The sequence below is a fragment of the Scomber scombrus genome, chromosome 20 (assembly GCF_963691925.1).
Source record: "Scomber scombrus chromosome 20, fScoSco1.1, whole genome shotgun sequence".
Lineage (NCBI taxonomy): Eukaryota > Metazoa > Chordata > Actinopteri > Scombriformes > Scombridae > Scomber > Scomber scombrus.
In genome coordinates, this window is record NC_084989.1 from 12,049,612 (window position 1) to 12,075,128 (window position 25,517).

Consider the following 25,517-nt stretch of genomic DNA (forward strand, 5'->3'; position numbering starts at 1 on the left):
CCCTTTCTGAAACATGCGAACTCCACGACACTGTCACAGCTAAGGCGTTCATCTTTATGTATGACATTATTGGATCTAAACCGCGCACTTTATTCTCGCTGGCAGTGATTTAATTCATCTTTAAATGAAAGTGTTTCCCCCTCCCCCTTATTTCAATCCTCTTCTCCTATGCACCTTTGGAGGGCAGTGCAGGGGGAGACAGAAAAAAAAAAAAAATCAATTCGCCATAAAATTAGTTATTAAGCCTTTTCCCAGAGGTTGCTGCGAAGCAATGTATGTAGTGGCTTTTAATTTATTTTTTCAATTTAGCTTAAATGTGAATCAGATAAAAGTCACTTGCTGACAAGACACTGATTGACCTGCTCCTTTGTAGGCTGGACACCATAAGCTGTCTGAAGTTCTCCATTCTGCACTGAGGCTTCATGAGGCAGTTAGTGCTAGAAGTAGGTCTGAGCTTTCAGGGAAGAAAGACATTGATTTTTGGAAGAATTCACAATTTTATGCTACTCAAAGAAAGAGTGAGATAAATATAAAGATTTTCTAGTTGCTTAGTAACTTTAGAAATAATAGTTTTATTGACAAAAGGCAACAGAGCAATTATGGGGAGAGGCCTTTCTTTTCCAGTATTTGCTACACTACTTGGTGCGCCACAGTGGTGATTTGAGGAGGAATACAATCCTTCAACTAGAGAACGCTGATTCTAAGTCCCATGTCAGATAAACATCTGCCATGCTTAAGTATCCTTGAGCAAAACACTGAATCCCCACCAGCTGCAGCGCTGATGTTCAATTGCTGTGAAGTGGGAAAGCCAAATGACAATTTTATTCCTCATTTGTGTTTCTTTTTATTTAAAAATGTCTCTTTATCTTTATCTTTATCTAACTGCTCAACTTTTAACTCCTCTCCATTTATACACACTGTGTCATCTCCATCTGCACCCCAGCTCCCTACCATTGAGCCACTTGGAGTTGTACTGGGCGGTGCGCAGTGGTGGCAGGCCGCCCAGGCTGCGGTAGATGGCAGGGTCTCGCCCAGAGAAGTCCATAGCCGTGGCTGCGTAAAGCTCCCCACTGGAGGTGATGAGGGCGGTGGAGTTGTGGAGGGGGTTGTAGGGACACCGAGCCATTCCGCTTATCTGATCGTGAATCTCGGTCAGATTTGTCAGCTGCAACACAGAGAAGCCGAGTGGACGGTTTATAATGGAAAGAGGGGAAATAGGTATTGACAAGACACAGATGTTGCCTGGACACAGCTAAAAGAAAACGATTGATTATTTGTAACAGGAGTATCTTTTGAGAGACTGAAGCAATAAGATGCAATATGCTCTGGGATAGGATGCATTTTCTTCTTGTTATAGAAATGGATCACTGTAGAGAACCTCCAAAAAATATAAGACAGCGTATCAAAGGGCAACATTAAAATGCAAACCAGAGAAGTCTGGTAATGCATTGTTTGTTGCTGCCAATATGCAAATGGTGCAGATAAAAAAATACACTCATCTCATTATATTTTGTTTGGTTTACATCTACCGTGAAACACACACAAAGATATATACAAGCGAAACCTTCAGGAGCAAGGAACATAATCAGAGAAAACATTTGGAATCATTAGCAGCACAAAACATACAAAGAGACCAGCTGCTCCAAGTTCAATGGTAAGAAACCACCTGTTAATAAACCAATAAAATTCCTAACACAGGCTCCTTAAATCAAATTACTTTTAGCTGCACAATTTCCTTGGTTTGTTTTCTGATGTCTGTGTAGGATAACCAGCTGTTTAGTTGCTTATAACATTATTATACCACATCTTTCAGAAGCCTCTCTGTGTTCAAAAGAGGCTTGATGTGAGATGCCGTCTTCCCTCGCTCTCTGTCTTTGAATATGAGGCCAAATCCAGCTCTGCACTTAAAAATACATGCATGACCCTGACTTAGCCTTGACACACTGCACTGGTTCCTACTTAAAAAAAAAAAAAGGCCATAGCTCAGTGACTCAGCCTCGAAAAGAAAAAGGAGCAATACATTTTTTAAATCCGAGATGTAATTATATTTTATGATGCAAACGTAAACAGAGCATATGGGGATTAGCTCATGGTTTGTGCTTCTTTCCAAGTTCAACTTAACTCTGAGGGAAACTCCATTACACTAAGTGTAAAAAAAACTTTACTTTTTTGTTAGGTTTTAAAATCCCCAAATGATAATTAAAATTACTCTATTTGCAATTACTTCTCTATCAATCAAGATTCCATATTTTTGACTCATCGCTGGTTGTAGAAGTCCCTTAGTGACAGCACATTCTCGAAAGATGGAAAGTCTCAATCTCTCTTCTCCTCTCACATTTTCACATTTCCAGTCACTGAATAATCTGTAGACAGCTCTTCCACACAGGGGGCCAGACCCAATTCAGCATGTGTGTTGGGGGAAAAAAGGCGAGTTCTTTGGCCAATTTCCTGGAGCCGGTCGATTTGGATCAAGGGTTCTGTTAACTCCTGCCACCTCTACTCCACCCAGGCCACAACAAAACAGTGCAGCTCTGTCTGTTCTCTGCCAGCCTGAGATGAAAGCCTGGTATTGACAGGACTTATTCTGTGGGCCGGAATAGACGTGTTTAGGTCAACTGGGTCTTTAAATAAAACAAGAAGAAGGGTGATAAAAAAGATACACTGCAGTGCATCCAATGCAGATTGAGGAAGCGAGATGAAAGTCGTCTTTGTAAAACAGCAAGCAGCTGTGTGAGTAGGACACTGAAATGACTTTGAATGCCTCCGATAGAGACTTTTCAGAAACAGTTCACTGTGAGAGCCAGCTGGTTGCTATGTGAAGTGCTACTGAGATGCTGTTGTGGCTATTGGGAGAATTTTTAGTTACATGCCATAACAGGAAATCTAGCCATAACTTTTATGCAACTGTAATTCGAGATCAGTTAGCAGACAGGATTTTCCACAGTGGATGGCTAGCAAATGACCCATCCTTGAAGTTATCTGTCATGCAAGTGTGAGTAGATATCAAACTCAACTTCTTTGATTTGTGCCAACTCTTCATCTTAAGATTAAAGCTGGGACAAACCTCAAGACTCGCTGAAACCCACAACGATAAGATTGGTTTCCACCAACTGATGCTGATTTTTGGTGTATTTGACAGTCAGGAAGGGGCATAAACTGTATGACTGAGTAGCGTAATCACACAGACAAAACACCAAACCACTGATCAGTGACGACATCCCATGAGAACCAGCTGAGTTTGGGTGAGGCCCTGGATGGAGAGACATGGGTAATGTGGACTGTGTAGTCTACAGATGGAGTTGCAGGTGAGTGAACATTGTAAATTGTGAATAACATGTCATTGCTTTAGTAATTCAGTAGTATTTGTTCCTGTGGACAAATAGCTGTTAAAATGGTGAGAGCCAAATAAATAAAAAATAAACAATCACTATATTCAACTTTATTGTCACAAGCCTCACTATCACTGCATCCAATAATGCAACTCAACACTCTGATCATACGAACATCATTAGTAGATCAATATGGAAATCCCTGTGAAGTTTACAATTTAGATATTTTCCAACCAATAAAGTATGAAACATTTCTTTTAAAATTGCAATTATACTGCAAGTGGAAGAATTATTTTTTTTAAAAGCACAACACAGAAACTTTGCTGCAGTAAATTTGATTTCATATTTTCTTGTTATTAATTATAATTATGAAAACTTTCCTAGATTCATTGGTGATAACACAGATAGTGTGTGTTGGGGGTTTCTACAGATCTTATAGTAAAAATTAATGTATTTCATTAATTTGATATTCAATTTGGCAAAATACTATACACACATATCCACACATTCATCACTCTGTAATGAAACCAAACAGTACATTCACACAGCCTCTTCTTTACAAAAAATGCTCTTTTTTGTGTAAAAGCATCAGCCTTGCTTCTCTCCCCCATGGAAAGCAATGATCACTATCATTATCGCCATTATTGTCATCATCATCAGTGGCAGCATGTCTAAAAATCAGTGAAATTACAGCTGTTTAATCTGTAACCACACAGCGCTTATTAAACTAATAAAATATTCTGTACCCTCTCTGTTCATCTATCACCGCTGATAGCAAATTTGTCCGAGCGTGATTCCACTGCCGTTGCTGTGTCCAACTAGTGTTTCATATTAACAGACGTTCAGTGGGTAAATATGACAGCGCTTGATGAAATACTGCTATAATAATGTCATGACATTTCAACTATATGTATTTTCACAGTGGTAAACAGTCATTATGAGCCTGTGACCTTTGGATGCAGTGCTTTTGGACAAAAACAAATGTCATCTTAATAGTAAACTCCTGCCTCCTCCTCCTATGAAACCCAAGAGACTGACACAGATATTTGACATGGCCCGATAGCTGTAAGGTAAGCACAGTACTCTTGACATTTAAAATGTTGGTCTATACTTTACTTCAGTAGGCAGTGTCACTACCAAAAGTGGATTAAAAAGTTTCTATGCTGACACTTCATTTACACAGAAACATGGTTATTAGGGCTGCATGCTTTTGTAATAAAAAGGAAAGGGTAGCACAAGGTTAGAAACCAGTGGTTAATACACATAGAAATCTCGTGCCCTTTCTGTGTCAAGAGCCTGCTGAAACACAATAGCGACTCAAACTGAATATTTTAACTAAACATCCCTTTAAAACATGGGATTAAGAGCTAAAGGGAATTTGTAGAAGCATGAGAGAGAGTGGTGAAAACATCGAAACGACTCAAGAAGAGGGGCATAGCAGCACAGATGAGACAAGAAGTATGTTTATTGTAGACTATGATTACTGGGAGTAATGAGCTTAAGACAATATTTTGATCAGTATGAGTTAACATGACTTAATACGAAATAAGTCTACCATCCCTGACTGCATAGCAGCAACAGAAAAATCATTCAGTAAATCCTGTGATATTAACATCATGCCTCAGTCACACCTTGATTAAATGTGCTGATCAACCTTGACCTTTGCTTCTGACATTGATAGTTCCATATTTGCTATACTATCAGGCTCACCCAGCTTGACAAAACAATCACTGTTTTTCCAAGATAATGACTTATTAAATTGTATTCCAGGAGTGACATGTGTTATAATATCCATTTGCAGTCAGCACTGACTAACAAATGTGACACATATTACAGAAAAAGAAAAATAAGCTGAGCAACTATGGCTGCTGTCAACTTTAATACTGCACTTCAACATGGATGGGAGACTTATGAGGGATAGAAAGGCTATTTTTTCTCAGTGAACAACATAACTGTCCCAGAAAAATTTGTACAAACGCAGTACATCTTGTTACAGCAAAAGTTGGACAATAGTGACAGAAAACTCCTCCAATTTTTGCTTGTTGCCTGGCAGCCTCGCAGACTTCGGGGGATTGCTCCAACCTAGGAATAGTGGTGTATAACTTCCTTACAAAACCACAACATTTTTACATTTCTGTATGGATTACTCAAAAGAGACGTAATGTGTTGATTAGTGAAGTTTAGAGGTGCTAGTAGGTGGGTTTTCTAAACTTTGGGCAGAGCTAGACTAGCTCATCTAACTCTCAGCAAGATAGCACGTACACACGCTTCCTAAAATGTCTATTGCTTTAATTAACCTTGCGTGTTTCTTTATTCTTTCCCCTCCATTTAGTTTTGACAAAGCAGTGCTTTATCACTGTGAATTGAATGTAAATAATGAGAAAAATGGTCCTGTAATGTAATTCTATTATCTCAGAATTTCCCTGTATTTAATGTGAGCATTTGTCATCCAGTGAATAGACGGGTTGGAGAAACTTCAGATAATGAAGAGGGAACTGCTCAATGCTATCGTAGTAAAAAGACAAAAGACTTCATTTTCAAATATCACTTTCCTGTGAAATAATCCATTACAACATAAAAAACTAATAACACAACAGCAGTACTGTGGTCTATAAGATAATATTGTAATAATAGCTTGCACAGCCCACAGTAAACATGCCAGCAGTAAAGCCCGCCAACACAAATATGCAAAATGACTTTACTATAATCAAATCAAACAGATGGGACATAACTTAAATAACTTAAATAGTAACAGTAGCATTAATTGGGCAAGAATAATTAGTACCCATGTGAACCTAGTCAAAAAAAAGCAGAGGAGAAACAAGCAAAAAAACAAGGGAGTACAAACAGTACCGTTCGGTTGGTGCAGATGGGCGTGAAGGCGTTGGTTCCACAGGTAAACAGCCTGTTACCATTGACCAGCAGCACCCTGATGTAGTTCTGGCACTCCTCCTGTTGAAACACAGCAGCAAACACACATATCGCCATTAGCAGTTAGCAGCCGCACCATTATCTATCCACTGACAAGCAGCAGCATTAGGCAGCGGGACAAAATTACACTTTATGCCAATAAATGAGACAAACACCTGCAACCACAGGAGGGCTAGTCTAAAACGTGGCCAAGCTTGACAGAGTCAAATCAAGGCTAATGCCCACACGGCTTAGCCATGTCACATCTTAATTCAACAGGGACCAGATTTGGAGAGGGATCTGAATGAGGTGGAGAACAGATAAATGCAGCAGGCGTGGGAGAGGACCACTCAGGATTAGTTTAGAAAATTGCATCGGCTTTGTTGACTTGTCAAAAAAGTGAAATGAAAATGTAGCCGCTCATATAGTTAATTCAATCATGTTTCTTTTGAGTCTGCTCTCTACATTAGTCAATTCAAGACTCTTCTCTAAATTATGGTGAAGTACACGTTCACCACTCTTTTCTTGGCTCACTCCTCCTCTGAGGTTTTGGCCTGGGTTTCAAGCGAACAATTCAGCTTGGCTAAAAGTGTGCAGCAAATAAAGCGGTAATGACAGAGTGAGTGATTGATCAAATGATCGATTGCCACTGAACGTCATGAACTCTCAACACTGCCGTCAGGGTTTCATGGAGGTTTGCTGGAGATTTCCATCAACAAAACTCACAGCAAATGTAACAAGAGCAGTCAGTATTCATGTAAGAGAACGGCATGTGTTTTTGTCCTAGGACAAGGTTATAAACTTGCAGGGTCCCGTCATCTGAAAGGGGCCATGGCTGGGTTGATGAGGGGCCCTCGTAGAAATTTAAAACCTTGTAAATCAGCTATTGTCTGAGCCACTCGAGGTGCCCAGGGCGACCTCCCTCTCCTCTCCTTCTCAAGGGTCCTGATTTAGGAGTGGGGGGCACTGCAGGAGAGATGGAGGGGAGGGACTTTTATTTCCCCTATCAAGATGGAGGTTGACTCGTAAAACAGCTTGTTTCCTGGTGCTAAGCACAGCCTAAGTAAGTGTGTGTGTGTTTATGTGTGTGCCTGTTCAAAACTGAAGATGTGTGCATTAGTGCAGTTAACAGTTGTTATGTACGAATATATATCTCTGCTTGAACAGCATGTACTGTAGGCTTGTGTGTGTGTGCACACGTGTGTGCAGGGATTGGGATGGGTTGTGAGGGCTTTGCATAATTCAATTCTTCTTTGCAGTTTGGTTCTATGGTAAATACTGGCATATTTAATATTTGCCCAGCCTCACAGTCTTGACTTGTTTATGAAAACTTCCTGACAAATGTTCCACGTCCATACTGTAATACACAGGCTGTTATACTTGGCTCTTGCATTTTAAAACAAAACAGAGGCAGCAATCAAGTCCTGTCAAGTCAATTTTACTCTCCTTTCTTCTCCCGATGGAAATAAATCAAATACACAAGAGAAGAGAGGACGAATGCATTAGTTAAAAAAAAGAATACAATCACTTGTAAATTCACTCAAAGCACAGGCACGGTATCTATGTAATAGCTTAAGCGATGGTATATTGTTGCGCGCTGAGCTAGGTAATAAACCATCGAAAGCCCTGTCAACTGCAGGAGAATGAAGTCTTTTAATGCTATTCTTAGTGTACATCACAGGAGCTGATCCTCAGAAGGGAACAGTGAGCAAAACAATTTGACTCTGCCAGACAGTAGCAACTCTCAAGGACTGAGGTAGCTTTGGTCTGTAATTCACAACAGCTATCTTGTGCTGGCCAGTCCGTGCATGCCTATTATGGGTCCCTAACCACCTTTCACAGAAGGATAAATACACAGCGGTGCACGCACACACACCCACACACACCCACACACACCCAGGGATTAGGGCTGGGCAGTTCACCTACGAGTCAAGTTCAGCTCTAAACCAGCTGTTTGGTAGTTAACCACAAACAAAAACATACACTTCTGCACAAAAAGAAACTGCTGCAACAATAGGAACTCCCTTTGTGTAAGGTCTATACATATGCGTTAAGGTGTGGTTGGGATTTTTCTAACTTTACGAGTTGATTTAAATCCTCATTCAGGTCAATCCTACTTACAAAGCAGGGATTTCCGGTGACTATTTATGTTAAAGCTGAAAAATGCGCTCCATGTTGCTTTCAGGCTTTAATATGTTTCATCATCACTTGTTTTCATCATCACCTGTTTTCATCATCACTTTGTGTGTTGATTGGTCAGAAGAGCTGTGATTTCTGTCTTTGTAAGATGTAACATTTAAATTCTATAGCCATAACTACTATGCAGCACTGATGCACTGCTGGAGAAGTCTAACATCTGGGGCATCCAGTTCCACTGGTAAACATCATTCATTCATTCATGTGTTATTTTTATACCAAGCTCACAGGAAAATATCAAACACTCATCAGCTGTTTTGGACATTACAGCTTAGAAAGTTGTTTAGCAGTGGTGGTTGCTTCCTAGCCTTTAGTTCAAAGTATTACTGCAAGTTTAGCAGTCATCTTCTAGGCTCTGCAGCGAGAGAAAATAACCCATGATGTCATCAGGGTCATCTTGAGCCACACTGGTGGCACTGCTCTAAGGAACGCAATATGGATCGATCAAAGTTTTCAATTATCCACTGAAATATCAACATGACGAATTGGCACAAAAAAATTGTAAATGACATACTGTATGTGTCTGATGATGTCTCCTAAAAAGTTTGGTGATCCTTGACTTTTCATCCAGTGTGGTAACATGGTAAACACAATAGCATGCTAATGCCATTTACCTTAAAGTACTGATGCATAACTACAGTCTCACAGAGCAAGTGGTGTGGCTGTAGACTTTTGCATTACAAACAGGGTGTGGAGTTTGAAAGATATTTCAAAATTTACCAGGCCATCCAACACAGGGACATTATGAAATTGCATTGTGGTAAGCATAGGAACTAAGGAAATTGGAGCTTGACCCATATAGGGACTACAAGTGATGATATCTCAGCCAATCCTGCATTCATTTTGGCCATCTCTTTTTAAAATCTGTCTCTCACGAGACCCAACCTTAATATCAGTACAGTCCTCATAATTGAAATACCTCTTTTAAACAGCCTTACCAAAACCAACAATTTCAGTTAGCTGCAAAGTAACAACCAAGCTTAAATGTGAAGTACATGTCCTGCTGAGGAGAATCGTTTTTTTCTGTTAAATACGAGACAAATACTGAAACTTGTTTATCTCAACATCATGACATAAGTCTGATCAAGCAATATAACAGTGCTGCACTTGAAATGCTCAGACATCACTTAAACTCACCTCAGACTTTCCACGGCTGAAGCAGGCTCCCTTGGTGAACTCATCACAGTGCCACTCAGCCTCCTACAGAGAGAGAGAGAGAAAATTAGTGTAAGGCTCTCATCAAGAAGAAGCAAACATCAGAAAAATTCACCATGAACCACTCTGAATGCCACTCTGGGAACCCAAACAAAACAATGCCCAGCTCTCAACTGTGGCACAATTACCACCTTTTGAAGTCAATTTGATGTCTGGTGACTTTGTCTGAGATAGCCTGGCAATAACATTGCCACAGAGGACATGAAAACACAGTTAGAAAATGTAATTGAAAACCATAATGCGATGAGTTTGATATGCTGGCTGCAGCATGGATTTCTATATGATGACTATTCTTTGATTTAGGTGTGGGAGGAATGGATTAAAACAGAAGCTTATGGTAAATTAATTTGACATTACATCTTCACTGTACCCTCAATCCCACACACACACATACACATACAGTACACACAAGTTTATAAGCTATGTTAAATACAGACACAGAATCCAATTAAGGTGCATACCAAGCAGAGAACTCAAGAAACGAGAAGGCAAGTGCGCACAGAGCAAGATGCCAATTTGATTTATGTGTGAGGGAAAAGGAGGGATCTCAAGACATAACATGCAAGTCCCTAGAGTAGGATGTCAACATGATTTACATGTGAGGAAGAAACAGAGGGATTCCTTTTACATTTTACTAGAGGAGAGAGAGAGGAATAAGGAGATAAAACCTTGACTCATCTCCTCCAAGGGAGAGGACACCAGCATGCTCCGATTTCTACTGTTTAATTTCAGCATGACCTCTCGGGGGCTTTTTCATTGATAAAAGTTCTCTATTCATGAAATGAATGTTGGCCTCGAGACAGCACGGCCACTAAGACACTCACGCGTGTGACAGGCGGAACTAGTCGTCAGTGCCACCAGGTCCGTATGACTGTCAGAGAGAGGAATACTTAACAGAAAATTGGCTGGCACAATAATACGCTTAACGCCAAGTCACGAAAAGTCTCCAAAAAGCTAAACTATTCAACTTCTCTTTGGTCACACAGAAGCGACTTTCCTGAAGTAATAACCTGGCTAGTGGCCAGAGGTGAAGGACTTCGCTCTCTATGGGAATATAGTAAATATCACTAACTGAAAGAGAATATTACATTTCACCTTGGTATCAGGATTGTTTTATACCAGAACAAGAGGTGGGGAGAAAGCTGAACCCCCCTCAGCACTTAGGGGAACTTCTTTCATTTTCTCTTTGAGAACACTCTGGGAGTTTCCTCTGTATGTTTTAACACAAAGGCCTTTGCTTTTCTGTCTTTTCCATCTTTTGGAAGTAAAGAAACACCTGTATGTACACACTCACACAAACACACACACACATAAATGCACACATAGGCAGTAGTCTTTGAGAGAGGAGAAAGCTTAGGGTGTGTGGTACTATTCAGGGAGGATAAGATATGGAGTATTAATGGGAGCTGGCTTCTCTCCTTCTCTCTGTGTGTGTGTGTGTGTCAGTTCACATTCCAGGCCAAAGCTGGCTATTCTGGGGCTGGGCAGCCACCACAGACACAAACCACACACATCAGCACAAGCAACACAGCCTGCACATAGAGCAGCACAGCCAGTCCCAGCTGAATTGAATGTGGGCGCTGAAAGTGCTTTCAACTAATCGCATGGGGAGGGGGGATAAAAAAAAGAAAAAAGAAAAAATGAAAACTGTTAATGGCCTGAAACCTTACTCCCTCGTGTTCAATGTAAAAATCAATCATAATACAATACAAAATTACAATGTGAGATCACATTAATGGGTGCAAAGTGGTTGCTTTTATCATTATGGGGCGATTATGTGATTTATCATCATCCAACATAGTTCAAAGCAGTTTTTCTGAGTACCACATATTCTCACTACGTCTTTAAGACATCAACTTTATGGCTCCTGAAGAAGGTGATGTCCGTAAGCCTGTAAGCGAGGGGATGTGCTGGCTTCATTGACCACTAAAGCCGCCCTATATGACTGCCCTGCCTCAAATGGTCCGAAGTAAAGAACAAAATCACAGTCATGCAAAGACGAGTGCCAGTGTCATTAAGAAACATTAAAAACTCATTAACGTGCTATTGTTCAGCCAAGATATATCTGTCTTGAGCTGAAATATGTGTAGAATGTGCTGTCGTTAAATAATCATTCTTGGCTTTATCAGAGAAAGCTGCATTACAATGACTTTTTACAAAAGGCTTTGTCACCCAGGAGACGGAGAAAAAGGCTTAGAGGGGAAACAAAGAAGGTGAGACAAAAGAAGATGACCAGGATCTAATTTAGTATTATGGTTACTGGCCCAAATTAGGAAAAAAAAATCTATTACGGCACTGTTATTGGATGCGGAGAAAAGCATCCAGGATGAAATAGGAAATACACATTTAAAGGATAATCATGCTTTATTTGAAGACATAATAGTTTGTATTGGTTTTGGTAAATGTTAAGATCTGTGAACAAAGGAAAATCACTATAATTAAATATGATTAATAAAAAGTTTGAGCTGCAAGACGACAAAAAGATTATAAACAAGAATATATCCACATTATATAACCACTTTATCTAGAGGCAAAACTAAAAGGGAGCATAAGTCATTGGTCAGGAATGCATATGAGCACAATTACGATAGATCAAAATTAAACAAGAAAGTTGGTCAATAGTCTCTGGTTATTATAAAAGTGGACAGTTTATTGTTCATAATTTTTCCCAGTTTAAAATAAGTTTAGCTGATGAAGAATCTACAATTGTTTGATTTTTCATGTTTTTTGCCTTGTGGGAAAGCCCCTTAGCAATGTCGCCCATTTCCAGATTAATTTGGTAGCTACAATTGTTGCCAATTGCTATAATGGCCAAAATTATGAAAATAAAACATGTAATATATCTGAATTATCTTTTGAACAAGTAAAGCGTGATAGGGATATGTAAATCTAGAAGGAGGCAGATGGAATGTGGTACAATTGTTAGCAGTCATTTGTATTACAGGGAAGCTGAAGAAAAAAATGTCGGAGATACTGTCTGTATAGTCTGTGTGTCTGCCTTCTCTACTGTCCCCTGTAATGGGTGTAATCCTCAGAGATAAACCATTGTCTCTCGTCAGCCTACAAACTGAGGGGCTATTGTCAACATGAGGTGGGTGCAAGAGAGATACCAAGGGACAGAGTGGGCAGGGAGAGAGATAGACAGAAAAAGGGGAAAGGACAGACGCAGGAAAAATAAAGGACAAACAGGAAAAAAAAAACCTAACAACAACAAAGACAAAACAGTCCAACTAAGAAGTCAGCCAGTACCAAAACAAGGGAGACAGTGTGGGCAGAGTGAAGTAGTCAGTGAGACGGGGGAGAGACCATGGAGCTGAATTCCAAAACAGCACTGTTTCCAGACATGATATTGAATATATTTTGCATAAAGAGGGTCCGGAGAACACACTCTCTGCTGACAGCTGTCTGGCTTCGTGAAATGACTGGCTGTGTGTCTCATTACAAGGAGATGGTGGGGTGCGAGTAAGAGCTGGACAAATCCTGCTGGGGAAATCTAATCTGTTTTATGAATAGCTGATATTACCTTTTTATGTGCTGGCACAATATTTACTATTCAGACTGATGTATGCTGATGTAAGCTGCTGAAAGATTTACACACGAAATTGGTCTTGATGTCATGTCTGAGCAAGTGTGTAGGTCTGAGTTACTACACATATCATCATAGCAGCATAGAAGATGAATTGGAGTTGAAGTGACCCCCTACTGCGCCTCTTACTACTGCAGGGCTGTTTAAACATTTAAAATGTGTTTTGGTGATCCGAACACAAGTGGAAGGCTGAGACACATCGCCATTCACACCTGTGTCTATCATGTGTCTTCAAGGTATCCAGCTGACCACTTGTGTTCAGATTTCGTTACTGCCTATGTCACTTCTGCTAGAAGGTCAATTTGTCGCCAGAAAAGCGCCAGATTTTTTCGCAAGGGCTAGCTAACAAAAAAAAAAAATGTTTCAAGCAGTTGACACACATAATATAACTGTTGAGATTGATAGGACAAAGTCATTTGGCGTTGGCTTGCTGTCAGTCTTCCTGTTACATCCTTGTTGGTGATGGATCAAGACTCATTAGCACTTACACTAATAAGATATGTGGTCAAAAATCACAGACCACCTTGGCAAGTGATTTGAGTGATCGGATCACAATGTGTCTCGGCAGTATTGTACATTTTTATTCAGCGCTGTCCACTCGTGATCCCATCACCCAAGGTTCACAGCACTCTTGCTTAAATGTGGCATCAAATTCCATGATATCAGTGAGCGTGCTGGTATCTGCATCTCCAATCCCATTGATGCTTTTTTTTCCTATGCATTTAAATGGCCAAGTTAGTGGCTTCTAGTAATTGAATTAGCAAGGCTTCCAGAGCTATGGAGGACAGCCTCTGTTAGCTACTGCTTAGCAGAGCTAATTGTCTGCCTGACGAAATGTAATTACGAGAGACAGGCCCATTAAATTCAACATTTGAGGCTGGAGAGAGCCTATTGTTTTCTTTGGAGTTCCCTTCCTTCCTAACAACATGACAGTATGAGAAGAAGAAAAGAAAAATGGAGGCGCAGTATACGTCTCAACACCATACAGTGTCTGTTGCCAAAGGGAACTGCTACTGTGTGTCTGGTGTTTTCATGTGACTGCCAGTGGAGGAGGAGAGGGACTGAAATGAATAACCACTATTTTCTCCTCCTCTGGTGCTTTATTGAATGGTAAACAACTGATCCTGCTCATCCCAGAGCTTATTGACTAATGCTGTGTCACAGTGTTTCTGTGGAAACTCAGCCTTACTGTCTGCATCCTGTTTCGATTTAGTGTGGAAGCAGCACACTAATAATGGATTCTTAAGGGGTGTTTTCTCTTAAAGTTTTGCTTAGCATTTGGTGAATTCAAGCCGATCTTTTTGCAGCTGCTTTCAGGGGCAGCATGAAAGTGTGTGGCCTGTTATTAGACCAGGTGTGCAAGGGTAAAATGGGTCTAAAATGAGAAGGGGGAAACTACTGTATTAGGGTTTTCAACACTGTCAAAGGAGTTTTTTTGAGGAGTTCACAGGCACAGAAACACAAGGTTGAGTGGTACAGCGAGCCTGCTTGACCATTCATCAGCCCAGGCAACACAAAGGGAAACTAAACACAATGCAAATGCAGAAGGGCCAATTCATCAGTGTTTGGGCGACAGAAGGTAGATAATGGTGGTGCCAGCGTTGATACGTTTACCCAAGGCTGGCAGGAGTTGAGGGCAGGGAGCTGAATGAGGGACAGAGGGGGCAGAAGGACAAAACTGAACAGATGTGAGATATAAAGAGGGATCCACCTGGACAGAGGAAAGAAATTATGCTTTGTGGCTGCTGTTTTTACAGCTAATTCTCTGGCTATGGTAGCTCTAAATTATATTATAGAGTCTCTAATTAGTCGAGCATATTGCAGAGTTAAGTGTCTTCTTTTTTCCACTTGAAAGTGGAGCAAGGAGAAACGTATCCACCTTTTGTTCTTGACAATGCTTTCCAGATCAGTGAGGATGAGGGTAGAGGTTGACAGGGAGAGGGAGGCCTCTTCAGGCTGTTGAAACACTGCTGAAATGTTTTTTAAAGTAACAGATATTAACTCTAATCAAGGCCATAGGGAGAGCTGACTCATGTTTCCAGGCCTGACTTTTCCCACTTCAACCCCCGATTGCCACTCAGTTTGAGCACATGCTAGCAAATGTGTGTAATGTGGAAGATTTTCTACTTATACTGTTTATGATTCTGCAAGTATCTCCCTGTCTTGTAAATAGTTCCTCAGAAAAATCTTTACATCTCTCCTAAGTGACTGAACCCTTTGTACTCAGGACTTATTGAAGACTAAATCCAAGGGGTGGCCTGAGAAGACATACGGGCAATGAAAGTTCTCAGATCATCACTTTTTTTTTCTTATAAAGGTCCTCTTTCTCTCCACTTTCTGATGTTCTTGGCTTTTTCTCTATTTTTATTACCACAAAGCAAGGAGGGCATTTACTGAGGAGATTATGTTTGCTTGGCTCATGCTCAATCGATCTCAGAGTCTCAACTCGATATGTGCAATAGAGCAAGTTAGACCAGCAGTGTTTAGCTACCACCCTAAGTGTCACAACTCTCTAAACCCTCCACAATATAATGATATGACTACCAGGTATTAAGGGTTCATTTTCTGTCGCAGAATGCTTGAAAACAACTCATCATACTGCATCCAAGGGCAGGAGAGGTGGATGGCATTCCTTTTGCCTTCATGCTGTAAAAGACCTTGGTGGCTCTTTTTTACTGCTTTCATAAATGTGTCATGCATGTACGTGGAAGATGAGATAAGGCTGTCATTGATCATATGGTAATTATATTCACCTCTTTAACATATTGTAGACTGTTTGTATTACACCGGCGCTAAGCCTTGTGTTCTGTCAAAGCACACATAGCCTCCCTGTTAGTGCTGCCAGCCATGCAAGAACAAATCGCTGCCATCGGGCATTATATGACAGGGCTGATACACGGGGATGGGGTGAAATCAGAGAGACAAGCGTAGGTGTAGCTTTTAGCTTGTTTTCCTTTTGCATGAAAAAAAAATCTCATGCAACTCTTTTGAACATCCGTGCAACCGAAATAAAACACACTGAACAACTAACGACTATTTGTGCTGAAACTTTCTTTGTTCACTCTGGCACTTTCTGCACCATATCTCCTTGTAAATCTATTTGATCAATCAGCAATGCATGTAATGTGAGTGAAGCAATGCTGCCAAAGGGGAAATTCATTACAGTCTTTCATATCCAACAAGAATAAGAATGACAAATAGCTACATGTAGACCCAGACAGAGAGGCAACCAAATCTCTGTGCAATTAATCTCCTGTTTTATATCAGGATGAAAAACGGAAAAGAAGGAAGGAAAGAAAAAGATTTTGGAAGAATATGAATGGTAGAATGCTCCTCAAACTCCTGCTGCTGAACTTAGCCTTCTCCTTGACTCTACAGCCCTGGTCCAGTCAAATGCAAAGCAGGGACTAGCGCATAGGTCATCTTAAATTTGCCCCAAGCCTTGGCAGGGATTATCAGGTCTTATTCTCTAAAAGAGAAGATGTCTTGGAGATGAGGGGTTGATTGGGTCGGTGGAATCTCCTCGCTGATTCTGCAGCGCCAGCCGAGCGCAGGATGGAATAAAGAAGAAGGGATGATTGGGTGCACAGATGGCACAGAGCATCTTTAAAAAGCATCTGTGTCCCAGTGAGCGGCCACAAAAGACCAGCCTCGCATGAATCCTTGTTTCTCTCTATGGGGGGTTTCTCTGCTTTCTTCCCCTTGTCTCTGTGTTGTCTCACTGCTCCCTGATGCATTTGTGTGTGCCACCCTCCACTCCTTTGTATCCAACAAATTCAGTCTTCTTATTTTGTCATGACCGTTTTTCTCATTTTCCTTTCAAGGCAGATTTCTAACACTGCTCCCTCCATTCTCCCTTTGCTCCATCCAGCCTTCCTCACTCCTCTCTATCTCTCCCTCCTCATCTTCTCCCCTGGTTTTCCAGGGTGTAAATGGCAAACATCAAGAGTTGTCAAACCATCAAATAAGCCTTGCTGCTACCACCTAGAAATATGTGTCAATGTTTGTATGGTAACTCAGCAGGTCACAAAATGCTTAGCCCTGCAGGAGGGCATGTGGGCTCAAAGACTTGGGGAAAAAGGAAAAAGAACAGAAAGGATGCAAAAAAAAGTGTGAATGACAACATGTGGGAGAAGGGGAAGGAAAGACAGATTGAAAAAAAAAGCATAATTGCTACCTTGAGCACTGATTCTATTTATGGATGTTTTGTGCAAATTTTACAAGTCACCAGAGGCAGAAGGAAAAGCTCTAGCCCTGAGGTTAGCAATCTTTAATCTATGTTCAGTAATTCATATTATTTGATTCTCTCTGTGGATGTTAAAACTTTTGACCTCACCTTGAAAAGAAGCAGAAGAGTTTAACTAAAATGGTAGCATAATATCAAAAAATTGTACGCTGTGTCAATACCCTAGAAAAAGTGGAAGAGTAACAACGAAGTACAGCTGCAGAGTATATGCCGTTTTCAGTTTTAAATTGGATTTAAACATAAAGGATATTAGCACTGACTAGACTTTATACCAACTCTTTCCCTCCCTGTGTGTATCAACCCACGGCACTGTCGACCAAACCGACTGTCACTCCACCGGATGGGAAGTTGTTGTGACATGTGAAATGCTAAACCATTTTACTGTAACAGCTTTAAGTTGTGGGAGCTGGCAGCCCGCTACGACTAGCATGGTGTTTGTCGGAGGCAGGCAGCGTTCTGGATGCCTGTGCCAGCCTGACTGTAAGAGCGGTATGAGCAGATGGAGCCTCCTCCAAAGAGAACATATTCACTCGGGAAAATGTGTGAGTCAGACTGTGGGAGTGTCACAAAAAGACAGAGTTAGAGAGAATTAGTACTCACCTGGATCAGTGTCAGGTCTTCCAGGTTGAGCCTAAAGAGGTGATTTCTGAAAGGAAAAGATGGAAGCATATGAGGTGATGGAGCCATTTTCTGTAATACTGAATAAACCAGGCACAAAATGTGTGGATGTTACAGTATCCCAGCTCAAAGGTCAACGCTCTGTACAATATTTATCTCTGTTCTCTCTGTAGTCCTTTCATCTTCACCCCCTCCTCTCCATAGTGCCACCAGTACAAAGGAATTTCCTCTTCAAAAAATAGTTCATACAGACTTATAGTGCTTAAATAGAAAGTGGGGAGGTGAAAAACAGTTTAGGGGATGTCGACATACTTATAATTACAGCATCTGACACTTCTAAAGTTTTCCCCACTTAGAAGTTAAAATTAACCTCAGTCAGTGTACTCATTGGGAATGGTTGGATTCAACCGCCACAGCAACTGACCGAATCTAGGTTTCTCTAAACAATAATTGGGAGGTAGAAAAAAAGACTTGATAAAATGAAATGCTTTATGCAATTATCTCCTGGAGTTTTGTGTGTTTGAGACACAGTGAGCAGGAGAGAGTAAGACTGTGAGAGAGAGAAAAATATCACAGCCTGGCAGTGAAACCACGCTCTAATAAGTGCCTGTCCTGCCTTGCCTGAAGCTTTTCAAATTTGCAAGACACAAATAAAATAGTTTCATTGGCCTTTTTTAACTTTTCAAGAAACATTCAGTTCTAATGAATGCCCTCTCAAGAGAAATGTTTTGTATACTAACCAACAATGGGCCTCATTCACAAACAGCGTATATGCAGAAATCTGTGCTCAAAATGTATGAATGTAAACAGTATATCAGAATCACAGATATTTAAAAAAGAAAAAAAAAAGAAAAAAGATTGGACCTAAATATGCAACATTTTAAAGTGTGAAATCGCTAATAATAATTATCCATAAATCATCATCAGAAATGTAATGAAATTATTCATATATTAAATATGTCCCATTCCCACTTTTTGATGACAATAGTTTATATAATGGAATTTCCACACTGAAATGTGACACTGATTAATTTCCCCAGAGATGAAAAACGATGCACACACCTAGTTTAGCAGTAGATAATTATTTAGATCAATTCTACACATTTATGTATTGGTGCAACAGGTATGAAGGCTGTATAACGGTTGTGCCTATGACATGTTTACCATGAAATCTGCCTTTTTATGGCTTCTATTTCGGAAACTATTGTTTGCATTTCACTAGCAGTAAAGTTTTCCATCACAGCCCTTTTTGCAATGCGTGACAGCTCTCTTCACTGCTGCACTGTGTCAATAGAGCTTTTCTTATACAGAGAAGTAGGCATGTGGTAGTATGCTAATTGCTGAGAGTGGGCACGCACCTGTCAATTTATGATGATTCTGATTCACTAACATATGCATGGTGGTAAGAACAAAATTCAAAATTTGGGAATTTCTACGCACATATTAGTGAATGAAGTCCAGTGTGTCGGGCTGTCTACTAAAACCAAAATGAATCATTACCAGACTGAGATCATATAAGATTGGACAATTAAGACTATATGCATCATATAGACTTCTGTATTACAAATATTTTGTTGTTTTGTTTTCACTGAAAATCCTTTAAATTTGGTAACATTTTCCAGTGAAAACAACTTTTTTCAGAAGTGTAACTAAAAGATTTTAGCATGTCTGTTTTTTTGTTTGTTTGTTTTTTGAGCCCATTTATTTCATATCAGTAATCAAAGAGCAGGCAATGGTTTTCCATAAAGTCCATGTTAGAAGTAGAAGTTACACTCATTAAATGTATTTGCACACCTTTTCACATACACACATACACATACAAAGGTTTTCACAGAGATCTATCAGTCTGCTGAAGAGTGGGTCAGCCAGGTCTCAGCAAGGCCATGGCCCCCCGTTTTACTGTATTGATATTTGCATCGATCGCTCTTTCCTTCCATTATCACTCATACTTCCAACCCAGCTTGCAGCCATTCATCCAACCACATCTCCTTTCACAGTGAGACACTCGAGAGCTGTCTAGTTGGCACCTAGAATTGAACTTAATCTCTTATTTGATTTTTTGGGCGCTCCAAATACCAAGCGTTGATAGAATTGGCTGAATTATATATATATATATATATATATATATATATATATATATATACATATATGTATGTATGTGTGTGTGTGTGTGTGTTTATGTTAGGGCTGTCAATCAATTAAAATATTTAATCCAATTAATCGCATGATTGTCTGGAGTTAACTCACAAGTAATTGCAAATTAATCGCACATTTTTTATTTGTTCTAAATGTATTTTGAAGGGATATTTTTCAAGTTTTTAATACTCTTATCAACATGGGAGAGGACACATATGCTTGCTTTATGCAAATGTATGTTTATTATTGAAACAATCCAGAACAATGAAATACTGTACTGCATGCTCAAAAAATATGCTGAAAGCATAACATGACAAACTGATACAGAGAGCCCTCCTCCTGCTCGCCAAAGGCTGGGAACTGAGACGCATGAACAACTCTACAAGCAACAAACTTTCAACAGCGGTAGTTAAATTGTTGGATACAGCATGCAGGCTGGTTAACATTGTGGAGGACAAGGGTCTGCCTTTGGCAAGTGGGAGGAGGTCTCTCTGTATCAGCTATATGCTTGGCCAGCAGGTGGTATTTGAGACCAGACGTACTCCGGTGGTTACTCAATCACATCGACAATAAATGCAAATAATTTTGGTCTTGTTGATAAAACCATCTGGCAGGGCTCTGAAGCTGAAGTTGCCATGCATAAGACCCATTTCTGCTTGTTATCCAAAATGTTACTGCTGCATCGCTTCCTTATTTTCCAAACTACCGGCTGGGCCAAGGGTCAAACAGAACGTGCGTGCGTTAATCCCGCGTCAAAAAAATAGTGCAGCTATATATATATATATACACACACACATATATATATATATATATATTTGTATTGACAACTAACCCATTAAGAGAAGTGCAGAGCACACTTCATCTGGAATCAACCAGAGACTCCAGTCGCGAGTAAATACACCCATCTCTTACACCGACACACACGACACATTAAAGGACACACAAATGCACATGCACATAGAGAAAAACACAGTTAAAAGTGTTTACTAAATGGGAGCATTCCCTTTTGAATTTAGAGTCTCGATCACACAGAAGCTGCACACATGCACACACATGCAGACATGCACACACACACACACGCATACACACATGCACACACGCAGCTGGGCTTGACAAAGACAATTGACTTGGAAACAATTTCCAAAGCCATTTCTCTCTGGCTTTTGAGGGCATCTATAGAGAAACTGATCATTACTCATGCAATGCACCAACAAACACTGAAAAAGCAGGGAAGGAAATACAATAAAAGAAGAGACAACAAAAGAAGGAGACGGGATGGGAGACAGAGATAGAAAGAGACAGAGAAAAAGAGAAAACAAAGTCACATATTGGTTACCTGGCACCGACGATTAGTTCGTTCTGGCCTGGGTCAAAGGTCAGCTGTGAGTAATCCACCGTGCCCTCTGCCTTGAACCTGAAGATCCACGGCTCCATCTCTGCCAACGACACCACAGGACACAACAACAGTGAGCCAATCAGAGTAGAGAATTTGAGACAGCAGATGACAGCTATGCTGATGAATTAGCTGTGTTCAAAGGGTTGCTGTAACTTTTCTTAAGACACTCAGAGAGTCGTTCTTACAGACCAGACTTACAATAACAGAAAGTCTGCAGTTCTGTTCACTCCTGCTTTGTTTAGACTTCTATTCATTTAGGGGAAAACCTATTTGCTCTTTTACATTGACTGACTGATGCTTAGCATCTGGTGTATAAATATAGAGGCAGTCAAATTTGCATTTTGCATTAGAATCATTTTAGAGGTTTCCAAGAAGCTACATTTACAAATCAAACTAAAGCATGTTCACTAAGAATATAGCCCAAGTGTACATGCCCAAACAGCAGAGATTGGAATTAAGTAAGTAACTAAACTTTATTTCATATAACAGCTTTCACAGATCAAGGTCACAAAGTTCTCCACAAGGATGAACTTTTTAAAGAAATACACCATAAAAGTAGTGTAAAATATAATACAAGAATCAAACAATAAAACATAAGCAACAACATACCTTAAAAACACACAACATATCAACACTAGACTGAAATTACAGACGAGGCAAGAAAGCAGTGGAGGTGTTTCCAACTATAATTAAACATTTTGGCCTCTATTTATGGGGCAGTGGTGCTAAACATTATTGGCAGTTGCAAACAGGTGTTGCTAAACATCAGTAAAACCAGCAGCTCCCAAAATTTGCTTTGCAGGGTGTCTGTGTACCAACCATGTAAGCCAGTGATATTCTGAATCTTTATTACAGCTTAACATAATGTTATTTCAGATCAGTAAAGCTTCAGTTCACAGTGAAGAACCAGTGGCCTGCGGACAAAACAAATCACACCAGAGCTCCCCATGGACAGTAATTTGAGCAGGAGCACAGGTGGTGCAATGTAACTAAGTATATTTCATTTAAACTTTCAGCTGACAGTACTTGTATTCTTTTAAGACATATTTGTAATGTGTTACAATTACCTGTATTCGAGTATTGTCCTATTTCGTGCTTTAACGGTAAAAAAAACAAAAACAAAAAAAACGTCTCTTTTACAATAAACTAAGATTTTGTCTCATATGTTATGAAGCCCCAATTTTTAGAACAAATCAATATTCTTCCTGCACAGGACATTAAAAATTGAGTGTGCATATACATTGTATATGATTGGATTTATGTGGTATGAAGGCTGCAAGAAGTGCATTTAGCATTGTTTGCCACAAAGTTTAACATATTTTGTTATTGCAACTCTTTAATACAATTTCTTACATTCCACTGCATAGAAATGGGCCCACTTATTGAGTAAAATGAAGAGGAGATTGAATAAAGAACAAAAAGGTTTTGCGCTTTCCTTTGTTGATAAGGTCACTCATTCAAAAGAACATTTTGCACGGATCAAAGCACTCACACATTAGTGTTGCTCAGCCTCCTGGTTTTAAAATCCCCAAAATAATGTGAGACATGAGATCATCTATGTACAAAATACTGAAATTTAGATGCTCTGTCCTCAGTGGGAAGTTTTTTTGATTTCTGTATACCATTAAAAAACAACTGTTATTAAGTGGTTTGTGGAAATGTATATTGTGCATGGATCATGCAAGACCAATGAGATTACTTGTTATGGAAACTGATCTTGTCATGTATGGTGAATAGTTATACACGCACACACATAAAGAAAGAGAGAGAGAAAGAGAGAGAGAGATATCCCAGACAGACACCACAACATGCCTGTTCTCATGGCGCCCAACCCATTAACCCTTGACCAATCAAATCAAAGGCAGAGCTATGTGGACAGACTGTCTACCGTCTGGTTACCCGATAGGTTTAGTCAAGGGTGGTCAATCAGTCTTTATGGTGGTGTATATGCTCTCCATCGCTCATCACATTCCTGATCCTTAGTCATAACTTACCCTACTACTACTGTATACAAATATCAGATTACACTTCAATGAGCCTTTAACATAAATGGGACATTACTTCCACAATGCTAGAAATTAGTACATGCAAGAATATTTTTAAACAAAATGCCAGAACTCCAAGGCTGAGTTTTTTAGCAATGGTTGCAAAAGCAATTTTAAATCATTCATCATTGCATTTGTGAGCTATTTCCAGGCAAAAAATTTCAAAGGGACTTTTTTAATTTACCAGGGAGCTTTCCATCAGGGCCGGAACACAGGGAGAGGACAGCTTGAATATCCTCCTCGAAAACACATTATCTGCTTCTTCAGGCACACCTGTCAGACAGCATTTCAAATGAAAGCACGCTCTCCCTTGACTGCATCAAAAGGGAGTAGTTTGGGTGACGAACGTGGGATTTCTGAGCATTTTAAAATGAAGACAAACAGAGCAAGAAAACGTGAGCATCCAAAGAACATCTGCCTTCTCCTGCTCACGTATGGGGACCAAACTCTGACTCTCCAAACAAAACAATGTCATCTCAAGACATTTTCCACTTGTTCTCTTTCAAGTCTCCAGCGATGAGTACAAGAAAAACTGCAAAAAGAAAACGAACCGTGCATCTGACTTCAGGTTTCAAAGCGCTAATACATTTTCATTAGCTGCGCTGGAATTAATGTCTGGGAGACCACAACCAACTTCACTGCAAAGATTTCATTTTGCTTAATGACTGCTGCTCCGCTTATTCTGGTGGGAGACACAACATTTTGGATGTGCCAATCCTTTGGTTGCACTGGGCTTGTTTTTTACTCCATCGAGAGGATCCCTGGCATACAAATGTAGCTGTGACACCCCCCGGGGGAAGACGGCACTTGACGAACCCAGCTCCTCCCCATAAATCTCCCTGACTCACCAGGGGAAGCTCGCTAACGGGGTGATGGAGTGTGCGTGTGTGTGCACATGCATTCGCCTGCATGTGTGAGACAGAAAGAGTGAAGAGAGGGTATTTGTTGGAGTGCACAAAGGGAGCAAAAGGTTCTAATTGAACACAACAGCACACAGGATTTATGGCCCTGTGTGATGAGGCCAAGGACCATTCATAAACATTCATAAGCAGCATAGATGGGCTCTCCCAAGGCTGTTGAGCTAAATATACAGAGCTTCCCAAAGTCAAACTCATGGGGTTCAGCACGATCACAGGTTGGGTTAGGGATGTGGAGAGGCAATTTTGTGGCACGATTGGACACATTTCTAAAGGCTGCATTGCAAGATAATGAGTTAGCTTCATCACAGAGGTTAATCACAGTGATTTGATGTGATATTTTTTTGTTTTTTGGGGGGCTGTAATAGTTAATTTTAGGGGCACCCTAGGGAGTTTTTTAAGATCCCACACAGAGTCAACAAATCCACCTTATCTTAAGCTCAGTCAGGAAACAGTAGGACAACCCCGAGCAAATAAATATCTTTAAAAAAAAACCTCTAAGAACACCATTCCCCACCTCACATCCTCAATTTCAGATCTGCTTTGCCTGTTACATGGGTTCATATCAGATATACTTTAAATGCATGTGATAATGTAATCACATCACAGTCATGCTTGTACAGCAGCTGCCTGAATCAGGGAATTGGCTTCCGATGAGACGAAGGCATAATCACACGCACGTGCAGAATCAAACACACGGATTAGGACGAAAATTCAGAAAGCAGCCAAGGCTCCGAGCCAACACGAAGCCAACACATACACACACAGATACAACCCTCCCCCTCCCCTCCCATCGGGTCCCATCTTACCCCCTTAACCCCTGTCTCCCTCCTCAAAATAGAACACCCCATCACTCACATCCCGTTTGTTATTCCTCACTCTGACACGGAGTAGTTGACACAAAGACAAAATGACAGGATATA

The 25,517-nt window shown here is 40.3% G+C and overlaps 1 protein-coding gene across 1 annotated transcript in view; it reads right to left on the minus strand.

The window, feature by feature from the left end:
- The window catches only part of sema5a (sema domain, seven thrombospondin repeats (type 1 and type 1-like), transmembrane domain (TM) and short cytoplasmic domain, (semaphorin) 5A), an 88,651-nt gene that overhangs the window by 52,856 nt on the left and 10,278 nt on the right, over positions 1-25,517 (minus strand). The window contains exons 2-6 of the mRNA XM_062441578.1: positions 21,573-21,672; positions 18,083-18,128; positions 9,573-9,635; positions 6,183-6,281; positions 952-1,165 (exon numbers count right to left, since the gene is read on the minus strand). Coding sequence (XP_062297562.1) covers positions 952-1,165; positions 6,183-6,281; positions 9,573-9,635; positions 18,083-18,128; positions 21,573-21,672 — 522 coding nt within the window. The remainder of the gene's footprint in view (positions 1-951; positions 1,166-6,182; positions 6,282-9,572; positions 9,636-18,082; positions 18,129-21,572; positions 21,673-25,517) is intronic.